Genomic DNA, 21,377 nt, shown 5'->3' with positions numbered 1-21,377 from the left:
GTGGTAGGCAAGAAGGCACCTAGGCACTGGGGGATATCGTGAGGCTGGGCACATCACTTTGGGCAGCAGCTCTAAAGCCAGAGGCTGGCTTATTTATTGAGGATGTTTGGAAATGGGGCTGGGAACTTGAAATGTGGGGATGTGGTTTGGTGTAATCAACACTCCAAACAGAAACTCTATATTGATGAACTCCCCATTCTCCCCTGCCCCCAGTCCCTGGTAACCTCTCATCTCTTTTCTGTCTCTAGAGATATGCCTATTTTGGACATTTTATATCAGTTAATCAAACTATATGTAGCCTTTTGCATCTGGCTTCTTTGATTTAGCACAGTGTTTCAGGGTTCATCCATGTTGCAGCGTGCATAAGTACTTCATTCCTTTTTATGGGTGTATCACATTCTATTGCATGGATATACCACATTCTGTTTATTCATTCATCTGTTGACTTTTTAAAAATAATTTTAATACATTTTAATGAAAAACTGTTACATTTAATGGAAATAATACATTTTAATAGAAAACATTTGCTACCATTTCCAATCCAGTCCTCTTTCTAGAAGTAATCAATTTGGTGTGTTTCCTTCCAGAACATTTGCTATTGTTTTAATTACATATATTTACACATCATCACGTGGTTTTTCTCCACAACATTTTCAGTGTGATCTTTTCCCAATCATAAATCAGATGGTGTCGCCCCTCTCTGATTGAAACCCTTCAGAGCCTGCCCATTGCCAAACCAGCCTACTACGGAGAGAGAATATACACCTTGTATTGGAGGAGCCCTAGAAAGAGAAATGCCCCTGCCTGCGTGCTTAGCCGTCATCCGCCGTTGTTATGCATGCTTTCAGCTGCAAGTCATGGAACATCCAACTTAACTACTAGGGAAAGTTATTATCTCATGCAATAGGAAGTCTGCAAAGTCTGCCAGCAGAAGGGTGGAAGTCCCTCATGTGTGTCTCTTTTCCAAAGCCTTTGCTGATGGAAGCCCCTCACCAGACAGCCCCCTTCTGTTGTTGATCCATGACTTATTTTACATTTTTGAAGCTATTTCCCTACTAGACTGAGGATGGTGATTTTAAAAAAAAAAAAATTACAAAGGAAAGCCAATTCAAAAGCAGTATCAATTCAAATGCTATGTCAATATGAGTTTTATGATATCCCAAATGATGACTTTGGGACCCAGAAAAGATAATTGAGAGGTTGCTTTGGTTTTAGAATTAATATTCACTTTATTTGACAGATTAAAAACTGTAGTTCTTCCTTAAGCTTTTCATTCAACTTAAAAATCTTACTCTATAAATCTAGCATATTTTGCAATCACCTTTGAGGAGGCTTTGATTAATGTTTAGCCCCACTTACAAATTTGGTTATTAACTCCTCTTAAACATTTTTAAACTGCATTTAGAAATTTAATATATTCAGTTTCATTTTTAAGTTGTTTAGTAGTCTGATTAACAAACAGATCCTTCACCGATACTTAAGTAATTCTTATAAATATAGTAAATTAGACATAAATATAGTAAATCTTAAGCTCTCTTAAGTGTTCTAATATTGTTTATAAACCTAATACGATTTCAATTTAAAATCACAAGTCTAAATCAACTACATATTTTAAATTAGAATCACTAATGTGTTAGGGACTCTGGTATGTCAAATTCACTTAAACATCACACATTCCTAAAAAAATGAACAAATTCTCTTGTCACAAATATGTTAATGGTATAGATCCGATGACTTTATCTTCTCCATATTTAATTCTAATTATTTCCAGGGATAAGATACGATTTCCCACTAAGGATTTCATTGTGTCATTCCCAACAATTTTGGGATTGCCTTCCCAGGTGAATTTTTGGGGCTACTTCTCAGTGGGATGAAGTTTCTCATGTGATGGAGAACCAGAGGCTCTCAGCTGGGACGCAGACTTGGTTCTAGACAATTGGGACACTGACATGACATCCTGAGGCCTGTTTATATTCACTGTGACAAGGACTCCATAACAACAACAAAAACAGGAGTCACATAGCCCACATTCCTGGTTTAAGTCCCGCTATCTATTGCCTGCTCTTCCATTCCAATAGAGGTCAGCTGACCCCTCCTTCCACAGACAGCTTGCTTCCATCCTTGCTTCCATTGCTGCTTGCATTCTTTGGCTGTCTTAGATATTCAAATTTCATCTAATTAAATTCTGCATATGTCGAGGCTTTGTCTAGATCATACAATTCTAAGTCTTGCCAGTAACACAGTACAGAAGGGTATAAATAAAAAATGAAAGTTCCTCCTCACCCAAAACCCATCTCCAGAGTAACCATTGTTTATAGTTTGCAGTCTGTTCCTCCAGAATTTTCTGATACACACACACACACTCACACTCTCTATCTCTCTGTGTCTCCCCGTCCCATATGATCCAGATGATGCTTTTGTTTTGTAATTTGCTTTTTTGACAAAATTTTGGTCACTGTCCTAATCTATCTCATTCTTTTCGAAGGCTGCATGTTTTTTTTTTTTGAGACAGAGTCTCACTTTGTTGCCCAGGCTAGAGTGAGTGCCGTGGCATCAGCCTAGCTCACAGCAACCTCAAACTCCTGGGCTCAAGCAATCCTCCTCCTGCCTCAGCCTCCTGAGTAGCTGGGACTACAGGCATGCGCCACCATGCCCGGCTAATTTTTTCTATATATATTAGTTGGCCAATTAATTTCTTTCTATTTATAGTAGAGGTGGGGTCTTGCTCTTGCTCAGGCTGCTTTCGAACTCCTGACCTGGAGCAATCCTCCCGCCTCAGCCTCCCAGAGTGCTAGGATTACAGGCATGAGCCACTGTGCCCTGCATGGTTTTTCATTATATGGTTGTGCCATAATATTTTTCAGCAATTTGTATATCGTGTATTAATGAATATTCATGTTGTTTCATTTTTGCTATTGAAGCAGTGCCACAATGACCATGAATTTTCATTGATCTGTGTTTGCTTTTGCTGTTATTTCTCTAGGAAGAAGTTGTAGGAGTGGAATTACTGGGCCATGGGGTGTATGCATTGAAAATTTTGATAGATACAGCCAAACTGCTGTCTAGAAAGGTTGTGCTCATTTACGTTCCCGCCTATGTAGGAGGAGTGCCCGTTTCCATGAAGCTGGGACCTTGCCCTAGTCATCTTTTTTCATGTTTGAATCCTTCATGCCTGGTACAACCTGGCACAGGATTGGCACCCAGGAATAAGTGACTGAGAGACTAGAGCTTATGAAGAATGGAAACAGCACATTTGCATACTTCCCTGAGTTAGGCTACATTTTTATTATTATTATTGAGGTAAAAATCACATAACATAAAATTTAACCATTTTAAAGTATGCAGTTCAGTGGCATTTAGTACATTTGTACTATTGTGCAGCCATCATCACCTCTATCTAGTTCCAAAACAGTTTCATCACTCCCAAAGGACACTCTGCAGCCATTATCAGTCATCCCTCATTTCTCTCTCCTCAACCAGCTTCTGGCAACCACCAATCTACTTTCTGTCTCTGTGGATTTGTCCACCCTGGACATTTCATATAAATGGAATTATACAATATGTGACCTTTTTTGTCTGGCTTCTTTCACTCAGCATCATGTTTTCGAGGCTCATCCATGTTGTAGTACGTGTCAGTGCTTCATTCTTCTTTATGGCTAAATAATACTCCATTGTATGGATGTGCCACATTTTGTTATGTTTTTGAAGGGTTTAGCTGAGCTCTCACCTACTCCAGACCCCTCTGGGAAATCAGGGAGACCTCGGCAAGTGCTATTCCTCCTTGTCCTGTTTTGCAGTATTCCCGTGCACACAATATTTGACAGCTGCCCAGAAGGGAACGGCATCAGGGCAATAGCCATGACCCTCGACGCCAAGTATCTGGCAACCATCTCAGATGCTGAAATCCAGGTAAGGGGCCCTTTGGGTCAGCCTCAGCAAGCTGGGCAGCTCTGCACAGTCCGTGTGACATCAGTGACATTCTCAGCAGACAGTCAGATTCCACTGCACAGTCAGGGCCTCTCTGCTTGTGGCTTAGCTGGTGGTACTTTGCTTAGTTACTCGAAGTTGCAGGGTCACCACAGGAGGTATAAGTTGCTTCAGCAGCCTTCAGAGACCTTCTCATGCCCCTCTGTCTGCTATCATTTACAGGTAGTGTGCGTCTGGAAGTGGACTTTAGCAGTGGACACGCCGGCATGTACTCTCAAACTCCCCGGAGAATATGGTTTTCAGGTGAGTTCAATTTGAGCTTGTAAACATGAATGTAAAGTTACACTGACGCCAGGTCAAAACCTACTTTTTGTTTTAGTGGAGTTTTATTATGGTGCCATAGAGCTTTACAAAAGCACTTTTCATACCCCTAATCTCATTTTATCTCTGATAATAATAGCTAATATTTTTCAAGCACTTATTATATGCCAGATTCTGCTAAACTCTTTACTTACGTTGTCTCACATAATCCATGCAAATATGCTAGCAAGATGATATTAATATCTGTGGAATACTATTATTAATTATTAAATAATTTGTCTGAAGTCACCCAGCTAGCAGCCTTTCATATTCAAGCAGCATGCTCTTACCTACTTCTAACCTTGTAGCTGACTTGTGAGCTATATAAAGAAGTTATTATTACTCTCAATTTACATGAGGTCACTTGCCAAGGACACCCAGAAAGTTTGCATTAGGTCTCTTGACGTCCTGCATCACTGCTCTCTGCTGTTGTGCATTGTCTCGTTCATCCTTGCACCCTTATTTCACTGTACTTTTATGGAGTCCCTGCTCTGTGCCAGGCACTGTTATAAGCACACAACTGGCTGGCAGGATCTAAATCCCCAGCAGAAAGTTTGGGTAAATAGATGCAGCCTTATTCCCATCTTCTCTCCTTTCCCCGCGACATTCCTCCTGCCCCTGAAAACCTTCTTCTTGATGTTGCGCTAATGCAGCAGCCACCACCAACATGGCTACTTAGCATGGATCTTTCCTATTGCTGCAAAAAACACCTGTGGGATTTTGGTAGAGTTTGCACTGAATCTGTAGATCAGTCATCTTCACAGTATTGCCTTCCAGTTCATGAGCACAGGATATCTTGCTATTTATTTATGTCATCTGTAATTTCCTTCAGCAATGTTTTGTAATTGCCAGTGTACGGATCTCTCACTTCCTTGGTTAAATTTATTCCTAAGTATTCTGTCATTTTTTGATGCTATTGTAAATGGAATTGTTTTCTTAATTTCCTATTCAGATTGTTCATTGCTAATATATAGAAAGGCGGCTGATTTTTCTTTTTTTTTGAGATAGGGTCTCTGTCACCCAGGCTGGAGTGCGGTGGCCTGATCATAGATCATAGATTGAACTCCTGGGCTCAAGGGATCCTCCTGTCTCAGCCTCTACAGATGCTCACCACCATGCCTAACTAATTTTTTTTTTTTTACTATATTTTGTAGAGATGGGGTCTTGCTATGTTACCCAGGCTGCTCTTGAACTCCTGGTCTCAAGCACTCCTCTTGCCTTGACCTCCCAAAGTGCTGGGTTTATAGATGTGAGCCCCTGTGTCCAGCCACAGCTGATTTTTGTGTGTTGATTTTGCATCCTGCAACTTTGCCAGATACATGTGACTATTTAAATTTAAATTGATTAAGATGAAATTAAAGTATAAATTGGGTTCCTCAGTTTCACTGGCCACATTTCAAGAACTCATTAGGCACATGTGGCTGTTGGCTACCGTATTTGACAGCAGAAATTATAGAACATTTCCATCATCACAGAAAGTACTATGAGGCAGTGCTACAAAAGCACCCCAACTCTGGATAAACTCCACCATCAGCCTTGTCTGTACCCATAATCATAGCTGGGTACAAGAAGCTGAAGAGAACTACCCAGCTGAGCTTACTCATTTGACCTTGAATCCATTCATAAAGTTCAAAAGGGCTCTCAGCACTGCCTGCCTGTCCTAGTAGCCTCTCTCTGTCCCCAAGGATGACAGTTCTCATCTCCTCACTACTCCCACAGCCCTTCCCCTCACCTAGCTGACGACCAGCTCTCATATGTCATTGGGAAAAAGGAAGCCATCAGATACAAACACTGGTCTGTTGTCACTCCCAGGCCAGCAACCTACTTCCAACCTCACTCACTGTCTTCTCTTTTATCCTCTGATTGCCATGATGGGCCAGTGCACAGGGTGTCTTGCTATTTATTTATGTCTTCTTTAATTTCTGATTCCCCTCCCACTTACCCAGGGCCCTCTCCTGCAGCTGTCACCTCTCCCTCTCTGGGTCATTATTCCCATCAGCACAGAAACATGCTTTGTGTCACCTGTCTTTAAAGAACTCCTTTTGACCCCACATCTCTGGCCTCTGCTTGTCTTCACAGTGAAACTGCTCAGAGGAGTTGTCTCCACTTGCTTTCTCTACTTCCTCATCTTCCTTCACTTTTTTTCCTGCAAGAAATATTTGGTCTCTTTAAAATATATTTTATTTATTTATTTGAGACAGAGTCTCATTCTGTCACCCCGGCCAGAGGTCTTTGTGAGGTCTTGTCCATACACTTTGCTTTGTCTGTTCTTCATCCCACCCAGGCTTTTGTGCTGTCCTGATATTAATTCTTGGACACTGGTATTGGTAGTTTATATTCCTGCAGTGATGCAGCAAGTGATGGGTTAGGAATAGGTGTGGAGATGGGGTGGAAACATTAGGAATTGACCTTGAAAAGCTTTTCTTCAGTCTGTCCCTCAACACTGCCTTCTGCAGCCCCTTGCCTCAGGCTGCAGCCACCCACGTCCCACACACATTTCAAGACACAGGACTTATGGTTACCCACACTGTTGCTCTTATTGTTTTGTTTCTGTATTTAGTGTTTCCCCCATTTCCATGGTTTCTGCAAGGTTGATTTTTAGGAAGGGAGCCACCAATTCATGCTATTCACCATCTTGGCAGGAATCAGAAACCTCTTCCAATATCTTGCATTCACTCCAAGATGTCGTGTGGTCCTGTCAAATTTAGAAATGTGTATGCAGCTGTCTTTGTCCAAAAGGACATAGAATAAAGGTTACTGATGAATACTGGATTACTTTAGCTTGTTACAATTTATAAATGATGAATTATAATAAATAAGGCTAGACGGCAACACACTTGACACTATTCATTTTAATAACCAGTATTTAAATGATATTCCTATTGCTTACCAAATGCCATGTCTTTTCTGTTTTACATTCCTACTCATTTATTTTAATTAAAATTATTATTTAGTTTTAACATTCAGCTTAACCAGAGAGAGACAGAAAATTTATTATCATTGATATATTTCCATACTTTATATTTCAGAAGTACCTTATTTTTAATCCAGCAAATAATAAAGAATTGGTGAGCAATAGTAAAACACAGGCAATATATTATTTGTGGGTAAGTAGAAATGTTTTGATTTGTTTAAATTTGTTTAAATATACAAGTGATTTGATTTGTTTAAATATACAAGTGTATATTCATTCTTTGAGTACAGATGTTTGATAATGTAACAATATAGTATCTCCACTTAGGAAACAATGAATATATATTAAAATGTTTTGATTTAATTATAGTATTTATTTTAGTCCCATTGGACTAGCATATTAGCATATTAAATCAGAAGTAGATAATTTAATTGTTTTAAAGTAATGAGGCAAATACTTATTTGAATATATTTAACAAGTCTAATATATAGGATTTGTTGAGACCTTGGACTTTATTCCCTGTTAGAACTAAGAAATTAGCAAACAGATTGGTGATATATATACCACCACAGGGCAAAATCATGAGATGAAAAAAACATTGAAATTAGGCTGGGCATGGTGGCTCATGCCTATAATATCAGAACTTTGGGAGGCCAACGTGGAGGATTGCTTGAAGCCAGCAGTTTGAACTAGCCTGGGCAACATAGCAAAATTCCACCTCTACAAAAAAATTTTAAAAAATAAATAAAAAAGAAATCAAACATAGAATTGCCATCTAACTCAGCAATTCCTAGGTATATACCTAAAATAATTGAAAACAGGCATTCAAACAAATACTTTTATATAAATGTTCATAGCAGCAACACTATTTACAATAACTACAAGGTAGAAACAAGCCAAATGTCTATCAACTGATGAATAGGTAAACAAATACGATGTATCCATACAATGGAATATTATCGTATAAAGTACCAATGCATGCCATGACACGAATGAGCATTGAAAATATTATGCTAAATAAAAGAAGCCTGACAAACACAGTCACATACTGTATGATTCCATTTATATGGGGTTGTCAGGGGCTGGGGAACACAGGGAATAGAAAATGACTGCTCAATGGGCAGAGGGTTTCCTTCTGGGGTGATGAAAATGTCTTGGAACTAGATAGAAATGGTGGTTGCACGGCATTGTGAATATATTAAATTCCACTGAATTATGCACTTTATATTGGTTAATGGTTGCTTTTATGTTAAGTGAATTTTATCTCAATAAAAAAATTGCAAAGCAAAAACGAAAACACATTGAATCACTGATTGTCAGTGATATTCATTACTTCAGGTATTTATTATAGTTCTAAAGCCTTATTAATGTCCAATTCAAATTTGCATTAACTGCCATGTAAAGTCACTATCATTTGTGGTATTTTTTATATATTTACTTTTCTTTCAGAATGTTTTTAGATGTTCCCTGAGGTAACAAGTTCTCTTAACGTATAGAAATTGCAAGTTTCTGACCTGTTTCAATGTATTTGTTTTGATTTTGTTATTATGTAGTTCTTTTGGAAACCAGGTCTTTTTTTAGTAGTGATTATTTTTTCTGTACTTATCAGAATGAAGAGAGAGGGACACTTACTCACAGTGCCCCACTTTTAACAGAAAAAGTGAGTATGCCTGCTGCATTTTTATACATCCTATTTTGTGGAGAATAAATATGTATGTGCAAGCATAGTTGCTTTAGGCTGTTCTTTGTACATCTTGATATTAAACCGTTGGGAAATAATTTGAAAGATTTTACTCAGGTCCTTTATCCATACTGAATTGTCAGTTGAAAATAAGGAAAATATTGTTAAAAATAAAATGTTACTGAGAAAAAAATATGTTGGCTTTTACAATGCATATGTACATAGTAACAGAGAACAAAAGTTGATCTGAAGTGGTGTAAGTAGAGTAGCTGAACATGAGTGGATCCTTATAAAGCTGCTCAGTTTCAGAGTAATAAACAATGACATTGAGTATTTACATATTTAAAAGTCAGTAGGAAGGTGGTGAACCAGATGTTGAGAGAACATTTCATCTTGCCTGCTCACCTTAGGCTATTATGTCTGAAGTGGAACTTGAGTTCTGTCTCCTGTCGCATTTTCTGCATTTGATACCCATGCGCTCTGCCCTCAGTGAGCACTTTATGATGATTTTTCTGCTTCTTTTCTTCTCTCTTGGTATGATTTGTAGGAATATATTAAGAGGGCATGCATGCTAAAAGGGAAAAAAAAAATGAGATGGATGGACACAAGGAAAAAATATTCTGTCTGCAAACTTTGTTTTTTAGAAATTAAAGTACCAAAAACTACAGTCACTTGTCATTATTATATAGTTATGTTCTATAAAGTCTCTGCAAACACTAAATTAGCAAATACTGAACCATTGCTTCTAGGGCAAATACAGGATTAGGTTCCTGTGAGCCTCTGATCACATTTTCACCAACTGATCAATACCTAACCTTGTTTTATATATGTTTTCTGTTTAAAGACACCATATTTAATATATATCATTGATTCATTAATGTTGAACTCACAGCTAACAGTGCTATATATAACATGCCTGAACGAAGGTCATCTAACACATGTATTTTTGCAATAAGGTACATGAGATCCTTCTTTTGCTTAGAAACACTAGACAGCACTTTAGCACTATGTTTGGGGGAGGCCAACATAAGTCCTGCAATCACCAAGAAAAAGCACCCCCCCCAAATGCAAACAACATGGTTATTGACCACAAAAGGATACTTGTTTACAATATGAGAGCTGAAACAAGAAGGCAGAGCATTGCCTTGTTTGACCTCAACTGGGAATGTTTGTGTTGGATGAGTCAAACTTTTAGCCATTCTGTATATGAAAACCTTCAAAATGACCATGAAAGTGCTATAAGTGTTGATTGGGAGGGTTATGAATAAATTCTAGCAAGTAGGTGAATTCAAAAATACAGAATCCATAAATAATGCGCATTGACTGCAAGTTGAAATGATAAAAATGCCTTGTATTGAAACGTTGCTGCTCTTAGAAAGAACTTGATGCTCTTGCTTGACCAGTTATTTTACTGTTCCTCTTATGTTCAAGTTAGAAGAGGTAAACCCTAGGATGTCCTCTGCATAATTAGAGAATTGGGCAGCAGACTTGTTGTATTATGCGACAGGGGACCTTTATCACTGCTCTGTGTTCTTTTGATACTTCATCTCTCAGATGCTAAGAAAGATGGCCTAGTGCCTTATTTCACATAGCGCAAATTTAATAAGGAGTCTTTCTTAGGGCATTTCTATGTACAGTGCTTACATAATTTCTACTGATAGGAAAATATCTTATGATCAAAGGGAGAATTATTTTATGATATTTTACAACTGGAATATGTTTTTGCTCACAACAGATATCAGTTTCTTTATCAGTCTTTGAAACCTCTGTAAGAGAAGTTTAACAGGTATAACAGTGATTATCTACTCTTTCACTTGCTTTAAACAGTTTAATTGAACACAGTACATAACCCTTCACTTGCTCTTAGCAAACCTTCAGAGGTTCAGAACTGCCTGGACCGTGACAATCCATGGGAGATGGGTTTTAGTTAGTGTTTTTTTTTCTTTCTCTTTCTCCCAGTGTATTTCAGCATAATGTTATGTTGATCAATGCTTTGTTTTGTATTTATTACCAACCATAACCATAACCTATTATTTGAAACACAGACCTTCAACAAGCTCGTGGGAAGATTTACGCAGTCCATCTTTCACTTGAATTTGACACAAATACTGTCAGCCACGAAGGAAGGGAAGTTGGTCGTCTGGGACATACACCGCTCACCATCATCTTCATCGGCCTCTTTGGGCACTCCCTACATCAAGCCTTGTAAATTGGTTCATTTGCAGAAAGAAAGTATCACTGTGCTTACTACAGTTGATAGGTAATTGTTGAAAAGTAGCTATAGATGACGTTAAAAATATCCTAAAACCCCTTTGGATGTATATGCATAAAATATTTCTGAAGAGAGTCACAATTAACTGGACACATTGAGCCTCTGAGGAAAAGAACTGAGAACCAGGAGCATGGGTGGGGGTGGATGTACTTCTTTTTATAGTCCTGTTTGTACTATTTGGATTTTTGAAAAATCGTGTTAAAAAATCCCTTTGTGTTGATGAAACGAAAAGTAACTGATTTTTCTTCCATGCTAATTAGACTTATTTTTGCACCTAAAATTTTATACAGTTTAAATTTAAGAAAATAACTAGCTATATTGTTTCTGATTACAAAATAACATTTACTCATTACGAAAAGATAAAATACATCAGAACTTTATAAAAATCACTCACTCTTTCATTTTGAGCAGCTGTGGAAACTCAGGTGGTCATTAAAAGCCATAGTTAGAACAGGGTCTTTATTCCAACAGCAACACTTCCTTGCTGAGTGATCTTAGGAAGGGACTTAACCTTGCTGGGCCTCCATTTCTCTATGTGTAAAATGGGCGTAACAACACTCTCTCTCTCAGAGTGGTTTTATGAGGATTTCGTGAGACAAGGCATGTAAAACTCCCCACACACTGCCTGGCCCAGCGGAGGCAGCCATCATTAGTGTGTGAGGGAAGTTCCCAAAAGTGTGGAGAAAATTACTTAATGACAAGGACCCTGCCCATATGGTTAGAGTCACTGAGCCATTTGCTTTCAAAAAGCCCATTTGCTTTCATTTGCCTTTCTTTTGATGCAGGAGAACAGTGAGGTCCTGACATGGTTTTACAAAGAGAAATGCAAATTTTCATCCTCAGTGGTGTGAAAAGACAGTAGTAGAAATGCAATTGGCCATGCAATCAACTTTTAACTAGTTAGCATTAGGACCCAGTGAAGACCAGGACTGGCTTCTCCTCTCTCCTTGTTAATAAAACCCAGTCAGGCCCTTGGAGCCTGGAAAAGGTCTCTGAAAACACCTGGCCAGTTTTGCTGCTTCTGTCCAGCAGAGGGCAGTGAAAGATGTGACCAGTTGCTCTGCCCACCTGCCTTGCTTATTAATCAGAAATCTCATTTAATCACTGTGTGTACACAGGAGAAAATTCATCCTCCTCCTCCCCCTGTGATTAGAATTATGTCAGAGTCTTAAAAAAAAAAAAAACAACTCATTTGGGATGGATCCGAGGACTGGAAATAAAAGCCATTTTGTCACGCGGCACTGCCTTTGGCTGTGGTGACTGGACAGGGTTTTACGATCACTCTAACAGCAGTGTCTTCCTGTAAAGCAGCTTGTGTCTCATTGCGGCCTGTATGATTTCAGAGGGCTGGTAGAGTGACTCTCTCCATTGTCATCTGTAGTGATGCAGTGGAGAGTGTACATTACTGCTCATTGTACATGGCTCATCACAGAGGGCAGGGAAGAGTGTATCAGACAGCAGGCCTTTGCTTTAGATACACCTGGATTCCCTGCATAGTCTAGTCAGGTGGCTATGAATATGTCCCATACAATATTTGGGATATACTTATACTATAAGGTTATTTATTATTTATGTGAGGTTCAAATTTAACTGGGCATCCTATATTGTTATTTGTTAAACCTAGCAACACAAGGCCTTTACCAAATTTCTTAACTTCTCTGAGCCTTAGTTTCCTAGATGCAGAGTGAATAACAGTAAAATCAGCCTCATTGGGCAGTATGAAGTGAAGTTTTTACAATGTCTTGGAATCGAGAGCCCGACATATAATTTAAGTGTTTAATAGAAGGTACTTGTTATCACTGCTGTTTACCAAACTGATGTTATTCTCCATTTCAGCTATATTGTCACAGGTGACATTAAGGGCCACATTAAGTTCTATGATCATACCCTGGCTATTGTTAACTGGTACAGTCACTTCAAACTGAGCCCCATAAAGACTCTATCCTTTTCAACAACCCTGCCAGCTCCTCCAACAGAAAAATCAAACTATCCTCCAAACTGTACTTTAAAAGGTGACCTCTTTATTGTAAGGTAAGTTGTTAGTGAATTTAGTCATTTGAATGGTCAAAAAATGATTGATGTCTTCATTTAGTTTGCATGCGTTGGAATATTCATCTTGTTCCTGGGATATGCAATAGAGCTCTAGACCTGGCTTTCCTAGTCAGTCCTTTACCTGGCTTGCAGATGGATCTTCTTGACTGATTATAATCACTATTTGATCATTTAAAAATGTGTTAGTCTTATTTTGATATTCAGACTCTTCAGTAAATGGAAGCAGGAAGGTCCTTATCCCTAAACTCTAATCTCTGTTGAGTCTAGAGCCCTTCCTGTAGGTTGGTCTCTTTTCTGTAGCTGATCTTGTCCTAGCTGCTGTGGTGAAAGGCACTGGATAATTAATAGCCATAACATTTCAAGACCGAATTATCTGTGAGTCTGCTTAATTACCCTTGCAGTATTTACAGGCACATCTGTATGTGTGCACCAAACTCCATATTTGCATACACAAATGAATATTTGCATGTGCAGATTAGCTAATTGTACAACTGACTGTCCATCTGCATACTTAATGACTCAATTTACATGTAGAAAAGTGGGTTTTTCACTTGCAAATGGAGGCTGTCGGGTATTGGTGTTATATTTTTGGAGATGTTGGGTTAATAATGTCACTAAATTATAGACGACAGAGGCATTTTATGTGCAATTAGAAGCAGAATAGCTGGCGTGCCCCATTCCCTGCAAACACTAATACTGTTTGGTCTCCCCTTGGCAAACAGGAATCTTATCATTGGAACATCTGATGCCACCGTGTACCACTTAACAACAGATGGGACCAAACTTGAGAAGTTATTTGTAGAGCCCAAAGATGCTGTTTGTGCCATCTCCTGCCACCCGTATCAACCTCTCATTGCCGTTGGGAGCTTCTGTGGGATGATCAAAGTGTGGGATTATGAGAAGAAAAAGTACATTTTCAGCAGGGTCTTTGAGAAAGGGCTTGGAATACAGAGTCTGACCTACAACCCTGAAGGTATTTGCATTTTATCAGCCTATCATTGGTTCCAAATGGAAAACAGACCCAAAGGGGATACACCTTGGCTGCTACAGCTTTAGGAAGTTTTCTCTGACTCCAAGTCCCTTCAGCAGGATAGATAGGATACCTTCTGTCAGGACCCTGCATTACTGTCTGAGTGCTCATCCAAAGGTGTCATACTTTTCAGTTTCTTTCTCCATATGGGCACCTCATCTGCTGTGTTCATTGCTCTCTCCTCTGTACTGAGAACAAAGCCTGGCACAGACTCAGTATTTCTTGAATGGATGAAGTCTTTTTCCATCATTGGTCCTCTGGTTTGTCATTTCAGGAGCCCTTCTTGGAGCTGGCTTCACAGAGGGGACAGTGTACATTCTTGATGCAATGTCTTTAGAAAATGAAAGCGCTGAGCCTTTCAGATACTCCAGAGCCAGCGTGACTCACATATGTTTTTCCCATGACTCTCAGTATATGGCAACTGCTGTAAGTATTTTAACTGACTGCCCAGTGGCTTAGCAACCTTATTTAAAACCAAATGAGGGCAGCGAGCAGTGGCTCACACCTGTAATCCTAGCACTATGGGAAGCTGAGGCAGGCGGATTGCTCGAGGTCAGGAGTTCGAAACCAGCCTGAGCGAGACCCCATCTCTACTAAAAGTAGAAAGAAATTAATTGACCAACTAAAAATATATATACAAAAAATTAGCCGAGCATGGTGGCGCATGCCTGTGGTCCCAGCTACTGGAGAGGCTGAGGCAGTAGGATCGCTTGAGCCCAGGAGATTGAGGTTGCCGTGAGCTAGGCTGATGCCACAGCACTCACTCTAGCCTGGGCAACAAAGTGAGACTCTGTCTCAAAAAAAAACCAAAAAACAAAAAAACCACATGACAAAGGAAGCTGGGGAAAAATGTAGGGTTTCTTTTTGCAGTGATGAAAACACTCCAAAATTGTGACAATGATCGCACAACTCTGTGAATATACTAAAACCCTCCAAATTGTATCTTTAAGCCAGTAAATTGTGTGGTATGAGAACAACATCTCAATAAAGCTGTTACACAAAGAGAAAGGGGTGGGGGAGGAATGAGTACTTTTCCCTGAAAACAAGACCAAGGCCTCAGAACCACGTGACTTGGATTCTGCTGCCTTGATAGCTCATTTCGGTTGGGTACGTTTTGGGAACCCTATCTCTGCATTTATTCTTTCATCTTTCCCTCTTTCACTCACACTCTCTCTCTCTGTGTGTCTCCCCGTCCCATATGATCCAGATGATGCTTTTGTTTTGTAATTTGCTTTTTTGACAAAATTTTGGTCACTGTCCTAATCTATCTCATTCTTTTCCAAGGCTGCATGTTGTTTTTTTTTTGAGACAGAGTCTCACTTTGTTGCCCAGGCTGGAGTGAATGCCATGGCATCAGCCTAGCTCACAGCAACCTCAAACTCCTTGGCTCACACAATCCTGCTGCCTCAGCCTCCCGAGTGGCTGGGACTACAGGCATGCACCGCCATGCCCAGCTAAATTTTTCTATATATATTAGTTGGCCAATTAATTTTTCTATTTATAGTAGAGACAGGGTCTCGCTCTTGCTCAGGCTGGTTTCAAACTCCTGACCTGGAGCAATCTGCCCACCTTGGCCTCCCAGAGTGCTAGGATTATAGGCGTGGGCCACCATGCCCGGCCTCCCTCTGATTTTTGACGACATTGACTTCAGAGCAGTGTCGTCTACCATATTGTGGATTCTATTTCTTCCCTCTGCGAACAGGGCTGGCTCTTAATCTCAGGAAAGATTTTCTTAGGCCTCTCACCTCTCCCTCCTGCCAGTTCTCTTGTCTGCCTTTATGTTGGGTGGGAAAGCAGCTGTCTTCACTTAAACCACCATCCCTTCCAGCGTGCTCTCCTCCCCACTGTGGTGTGGCTGCTTTTCTGGTTTGTGTACACAACACTTTCGAAGCGTGGTCCCACACAGCTCAGGCACCCTGTCCCTGTGTCCCTTCAGGCTGGGCTCTTCCACTCTGACCGGGTTCACTCTCAGCCTTCATTCCTTTTTTTGAATCAACCTTTTTTATTTTATGTAGCTGGACAAAGAAAAGGGACAAAGGCAAAAAGAGGCTCTTGGTTTTCCACAGAGAATGAGGTGGGAACTTAGAGAGTAAGACCATAGCATCAATAAATACTTTCTCCCCATTACCTTTGTAAATTTTCTGTTTTTAACCTTAATTTTCTCATCTGTAAATAGGCATTATTTTACTACTTGCTCTGATAGGCTAAGATATTTTTTGGAGAAAATTTTCTAAAGGCAAAATTAGTATAAAAGTATAGTGATTCTTAATTTACAAAATTAAAAAACGAATAACTTCTCTTATGCTCACATTCAGGATGTAAGTTTTACTGTGGCCGTTTACGTGGTGGTAGTCAAAAGTGGAAAAAGGGTCTGGGAATACTTAGCAAGACTTCGCTCTCATCGCAAAAGCATCCGGAGTCTCCTGTTTGGGGTTTACCTGGACAACAATGAGCCTAGACTGCTGAGCCTCGGGAGTGACAGGCTCTTGGTGAGCTGGTTAGCTTTCATTTACCTGGTCACTAGGACTGTGTTTCCTTCTTGTCACATCCCTGGCATCTTGCACAGAAGCAGGCCCACAGCATGTGAGTTTGTTAGAGAAAATGAGCGTACAATAGTGAATACTCAGTTACGGTGACTGATTAGGCGTAAGGTCTATGCAAGTTTTCTGTTTAAAGACCTGATACTGTCTCCCCCAGAATAGGACTATTGGCTGATAATTACAAAGGCTGTCACCCAAAAGCTGGAGGCTCCTTAGCTGAGCCTTTTCTTTGGCTAGGCCCTCATGTGTGTCCATCTGGGCCCCTCCACAGATAGAGTATGATCTTCTCAAGAGTCACAAAGACAACCTGGAAGTCCTGGACATTCACCGAAGTGGCCAGGGCAGCTATCCCACCTGTATGGTCTGGTACCCACCGCTTACCAAGGAGCTCTTCCTGCTCATTTGCAACAGTGCCTACAAAGTGAAACTTTTTAATTCTACCACCAAAATGTGCAGGTAAGCACCAGGAGCTTCCCACTAATGTGTATTAATAAATCAATTTCTCTGCCCCAAGCCTATTTCAAGTCTCAATTTAAGGACCTGTGAGCAGCTTGGCTACTATTAGCATCCTCTTCACTTTGTAGAGGACGAAACTGAGGCACAGATAACATAAGTAATTCTCACCCGAGGTCACATGGCTATGAAGTGCCAAGGGCAGGATGCAAAGCTGGAGCCCTTGCACCTAAGCCTGGCTCTAGAGGGAGGTAAGGTCTCCAGAGCCCAGTGATTGTGAATCCAGGGAGGAAACAGACCCTGGGGCCCTGGAAAGGTCACTAATACTCTAAAATCTTCTCTCCTAAAGAAAAACATACTTTCACCTGACTACTACTAATTATTGATTTTTATTATGCTTGGCTCTCAAAGAAGTTTTAAATTCAACTGAAAGCTTTCCTTTGTTCACTGCCTTCATGAGCCATCTACTGTTCCAGGTGCTGGACACAACGGGATAAAAACCAAACAGTTTCCGTCATCACGGAGTTTACACTTAGGTGGGGGAGGGATGATGCACTAACACGGACAGGTAGCTGGGTAGTGGGAACATGGTAATCAGTGCTATGCAAAAAGTGTCACAAGGCAGCAGGAAGAAGGGAAGCCCTAGAGGTGGAGGGGCTGCTGTTGCACAAGGTGGGCGGGGAGGCCTCAGAGAGGGTGACTTCTGGACAGAGACTCCACAGAAAGGAGGGAGTGGACCATGTAGTTGGGGGAAAAAGCATCCAGACAGAGGACCAGCAAGTGCAAAGGATGGAAGGCAGAAGGTGTTTGAGGTTTGAGAAGTGCCAAGAAGGCCACATAGCTGCAGTAGAGTGGGCGAGGAGGAGAGCGTGGGAGAGCAGGTCAGAGGCACGGGCAGGTCGCCTGACACACAACACCATGGGGCCTCCGGCTCTTTCCTGTGGAAGTCGAGAGCTAGTGGAGGGTTTTGAGCAGAGGAGTGACATATTCTGATTTATACTTAAAATGCTTATCTGGCTTCTGTACAGAGACTAGACTCTGGGGCTCAAAGGTAGAAGAAGCAAGACTCAGAAAGCTGTTGTGAGAGATGTGGTGGCTTGGCCCTGAGGAGCAGCAGGGATGGGGTTTGGATTCTGGGTGGATCCTGTATGCAGAGCAAACATGGTTTGCTGATAAAGTGAAAGGGAGGTGTGAGAGCTAGGGCTTCTCACATACCTCTAAGCCAGAGGGCTGTACTCCAGCCTGGGTGGCAGAGGGAGCCCCTGTCACTAAAAAAAAAAAGAAACAAAACCAAAACAAGAGTCAGAATTTGGACCAGGCCAGTTTGAGATGCCTACTACTCATCCAAGTGGGAGTACACAGATTAGACTCCTGAGTATGGAGGTCATGGGAGAGGCTAGGCTGGGTGTCAAGAGCACAGGATGGTTCAAATCCATAAGTCCCTCGTTGTCTAGTGGTTAGGAACAAATAAAAAATAATACAAGTAAAATAAAGCCATGAGACAGGAGGAGACTCCAGAGGGCATCCAGTGTTTGGCTTCTTAGTGCAGCATCTCCTCCCTTCTGAAGCCGTCCTGCACCTGCAGGTGGCCTCTTGTGCTTCCAGCCCACACAGGTCCCAGGGGTTCCCCTCGTGACAAACACTGATTATTGCGCGCCATCCCTGTGCCAGGGCCTGTGCGCCTCATCCCATCTCATCGTCAATAACCCTGCAGAGTATTCCACTGAGGTTCAAGGAGACTATGTTACTCGCCCAAAGTGAAGCAGGGCGGGACTTGACCCTCGAACCCAGGCTGGATTTTGTCCTCTCCTGGGCATGGCAGGCCCTGACACAGGCCTGGCTTTGGGATCTTACGTGCTCAGCCCTGGAGGTAAGCTGTGGTTTGGCTGCTTGCTGGATAGAGCTGAAAAAAGGCAAGGAAGAGGAGAACCTGAAAGTGAGAATATTTCAGTAATCTTACCTGGAGAAGGAAGTTAGGGAATAGGCAGCGGCAGCCGGGCTCCAGGCTTGAGAAAGATCATTGTTTTGAAATGTATCACAGAGAAGATAGGTCCCTCAAAAGGCCAGGACCACCCAGGAATTTTTTTTTTTAATTTTTTTTTATTTTGGCATATTATGGGGGTACAGATTTTAAGGTTTCAATAAATGCCCATTTCCCCCCTCCCCCCAAAAGTCTGAGTCTCCATCATGACCATCCCCCAGATGGTGCACATCTCACTCATTATGTATGTATATACCCGCCCCCCTCCCCCCTCCCACCTGCCCAATACCCTATTACTGTAGTACCTGTGTGTCCACTTAGGTGCTACTCAGTTAATACCAGTTTGCTGGAGAACGAATTTTTTTTTTTTAACAATTCTTTTCCAGAAGGCAGAAGCAAAAATGACTGAGAAATGCCATGGCATATGATAGGAAGAGAAATCTAGCACAATTTTTTATGAAGAAGAGTTTTAGGAAGATTTCAGAATCTTCATGCATTGTCTTTAATGGCTGCACACTTTTCGGACAAAGAATATCCCTCAGATATGCCCAGTCCTGAGAAACTCTGAATCTGTGGAGCAGGAGAATTAGGGATAGTGAGTCTCAGGCTTGAAGTTCCTACTAACAGTTCTTAACCAGAGAGAAGAGGCAGGAGGGACCTTTAGCCACACAGTTATGAGTTTCTGCCTATTGAAGGTCAATCTGAAACTGGTGTAAAGCATCTTAAAAGAAATAATTTATCTGCTGAGCACAGTGGCTCACACCTATAATCCCAGCACTTCGGGAGGCTAAGGTGGGAGGATCACTTGAGGCCAGGAGTTTGAGACCTACCTGGGCAACATAGTGAGATTCCATCTTTCCAAAAAAATTTTTAAAAATTAGCTGAATGTGGTGGCATGTGCCTGTAGTCACTTAAGAGGCTGAGATAGGAGGATGGCTTCAGGCTAGGAGTTAGAGGCTGCAGGGCTGAGATAGTGCTACTGCAACAGAGTGAGACCCCGTCTCTACTAAATAAATAAATAAGGCGAACAATTCAGTGGCATTTAGTGCATTTACAATGTTGTACAACCACCATCTCAGCCTAGTTCCAGAACATTTCCATCATTCCAAAATAAAACCCCTGCATAAAGCATCTTTTAAGTTGTCAGAATAATAAAGTCTCATAACTACAGCTAATTGGCAAGGAATTGCCTTTTCATGATAAATCTGAAAGAATTTAAAAACACATTTTAAAAATATTTGAAAGAACATGAAAAGGCAGTTCACAGAAAAAGGCCAATAAACCTATGAGCAGATGCTCACTAGTATATCAAAGATGGAAATGAAAACAAGATATCATTTTTCTCAAATCAGATTAGGAAAGATAACAATGATTGATAGTGCCTAGTGTTGGCAAGGGTTTAGGGAAACCGGGCACTCTCATCTGCTGCTGCTGGGGGTGTAAATCGGTGTAACCTTTGGGGACAGCAATTTGTCACCTTCTATTAAATTTTATCATATCTTTTGACTTCTAGGAATATAGGCCACAGAAGTACTCACACAGTGTGCCAAGACATAAGTAAAAGGATGTCTTGTTTGAAAATATTTTTAAAAATGGAAACAATCCAAATGCCCATTAATAGGGGATTAGTTAAATGATGGCTTGTCAATGCACTGGAACTCGATGCTGCTTTTAGAAAAGAAAAAAAGAGAAAGAGTTAAGATAGCTCTCTCTGTAGTGGAATTATATCAAAGATAAGAGATAAAGCAAATTGCCATTGAAGTATGAATAGCATAATTCTATGTTTATATAAAATTATAAAAGAAATTCTTGAGTCATATACACCAAACCATTGCCTGTGATTATACTGGGATAGGGTACACCAAAGTGAAGTTATAGGTAGATTTTCTACTTTCTGTGTGTCTACTTAGAAAATTATAAAAATTTTGAAAGTTTGAAAATTTTCACAATGAATATGTAATACTTTTTTTTTTTGAGACAGAGTCTCACTCTGTTACCCAGGCTAGAGTGCCGTGGCATTAGCCTAGCTCACAGCAACCTCAAACTCCTGGGCTCAAGCAATCCTACTGCCTCAGCCTCCCGAGTAGCTGGGACTACAGACATGCGCCACCATATCTGGCTAATTTTCTTTTTTTATTTTTAATTTTTCATTTTCTTTTGCTCAAGA

The 21,377-nt window shown here is 40.7% G+C and overlaps 1 protein-coding gene across 1 annotated transcript in view; it reads left to right on the top strand.

The window, feature by feature from the left end:
- The window catches only part of CFAP251 (cilia and flagella associated protein 251), a 62,544-nt gene that overhangs the window by 15,132 nt on the left and 26,035 nt on the right, over window positions 1-21,377 (top strand). The window contains exons 6-15 of the mRNA XM_075996525.1: window positions 3,798-3,909; window positions 4,150-4,230; window positions 7,317-7,394; window positions 8,811-8,861; window positions 10,928-11,142; window positions 12,991-13,185; window positions 13,929-14,179; window positions 14,511-14,662; window positions 16,552-16,725; window positions 17,048-17,232. Coding sequence (XP_075852640.1) covers window positions 3,798-3,909; window positions 4,150-4,230; window positions 7,317-7,394; window positions 8,811-8,861; window positions 10,928-11,142; window positions 12,991-13,185; window positions 13,929-14,179; window positions 14,511-14,662; window positions 16,552-16,725; window positions 17,048-17,232 — 1,494 coding nt within the window. The remainder of the gene's footprint in view (window positions 1-3,797; window positions 3,910-4,149; window positions 4,231-7,316; window positions 7,395-8,810; window positions 8,862-10,927; window positions 11,143-12,990; window positions 13,186-13,928; window positions 14,180-14,510; window positions 14,663-16,551; window positions 16,726-17,047; window positions 17,233-21,377) is intronic.

This window comes from Microcebus murinus, chromosome 22 (genome assembly GCF_040939455.1).
Source record: "Microcebus murinus isolate Inina chromosome 22, M.murinus_Inina_mat1.0, whole genome shotgun sequence".
Lineage (NCBI taxonomy): Eukaryota > Metazoa > Chordata > Mammalia > Primates > Cheirogaleidae > Microcebus > Microcebus murinus.
Note: the sequence above shows the minus strand (reverse complement) of the source record. Positions and strands in the feature narration are given on the sequence as shown.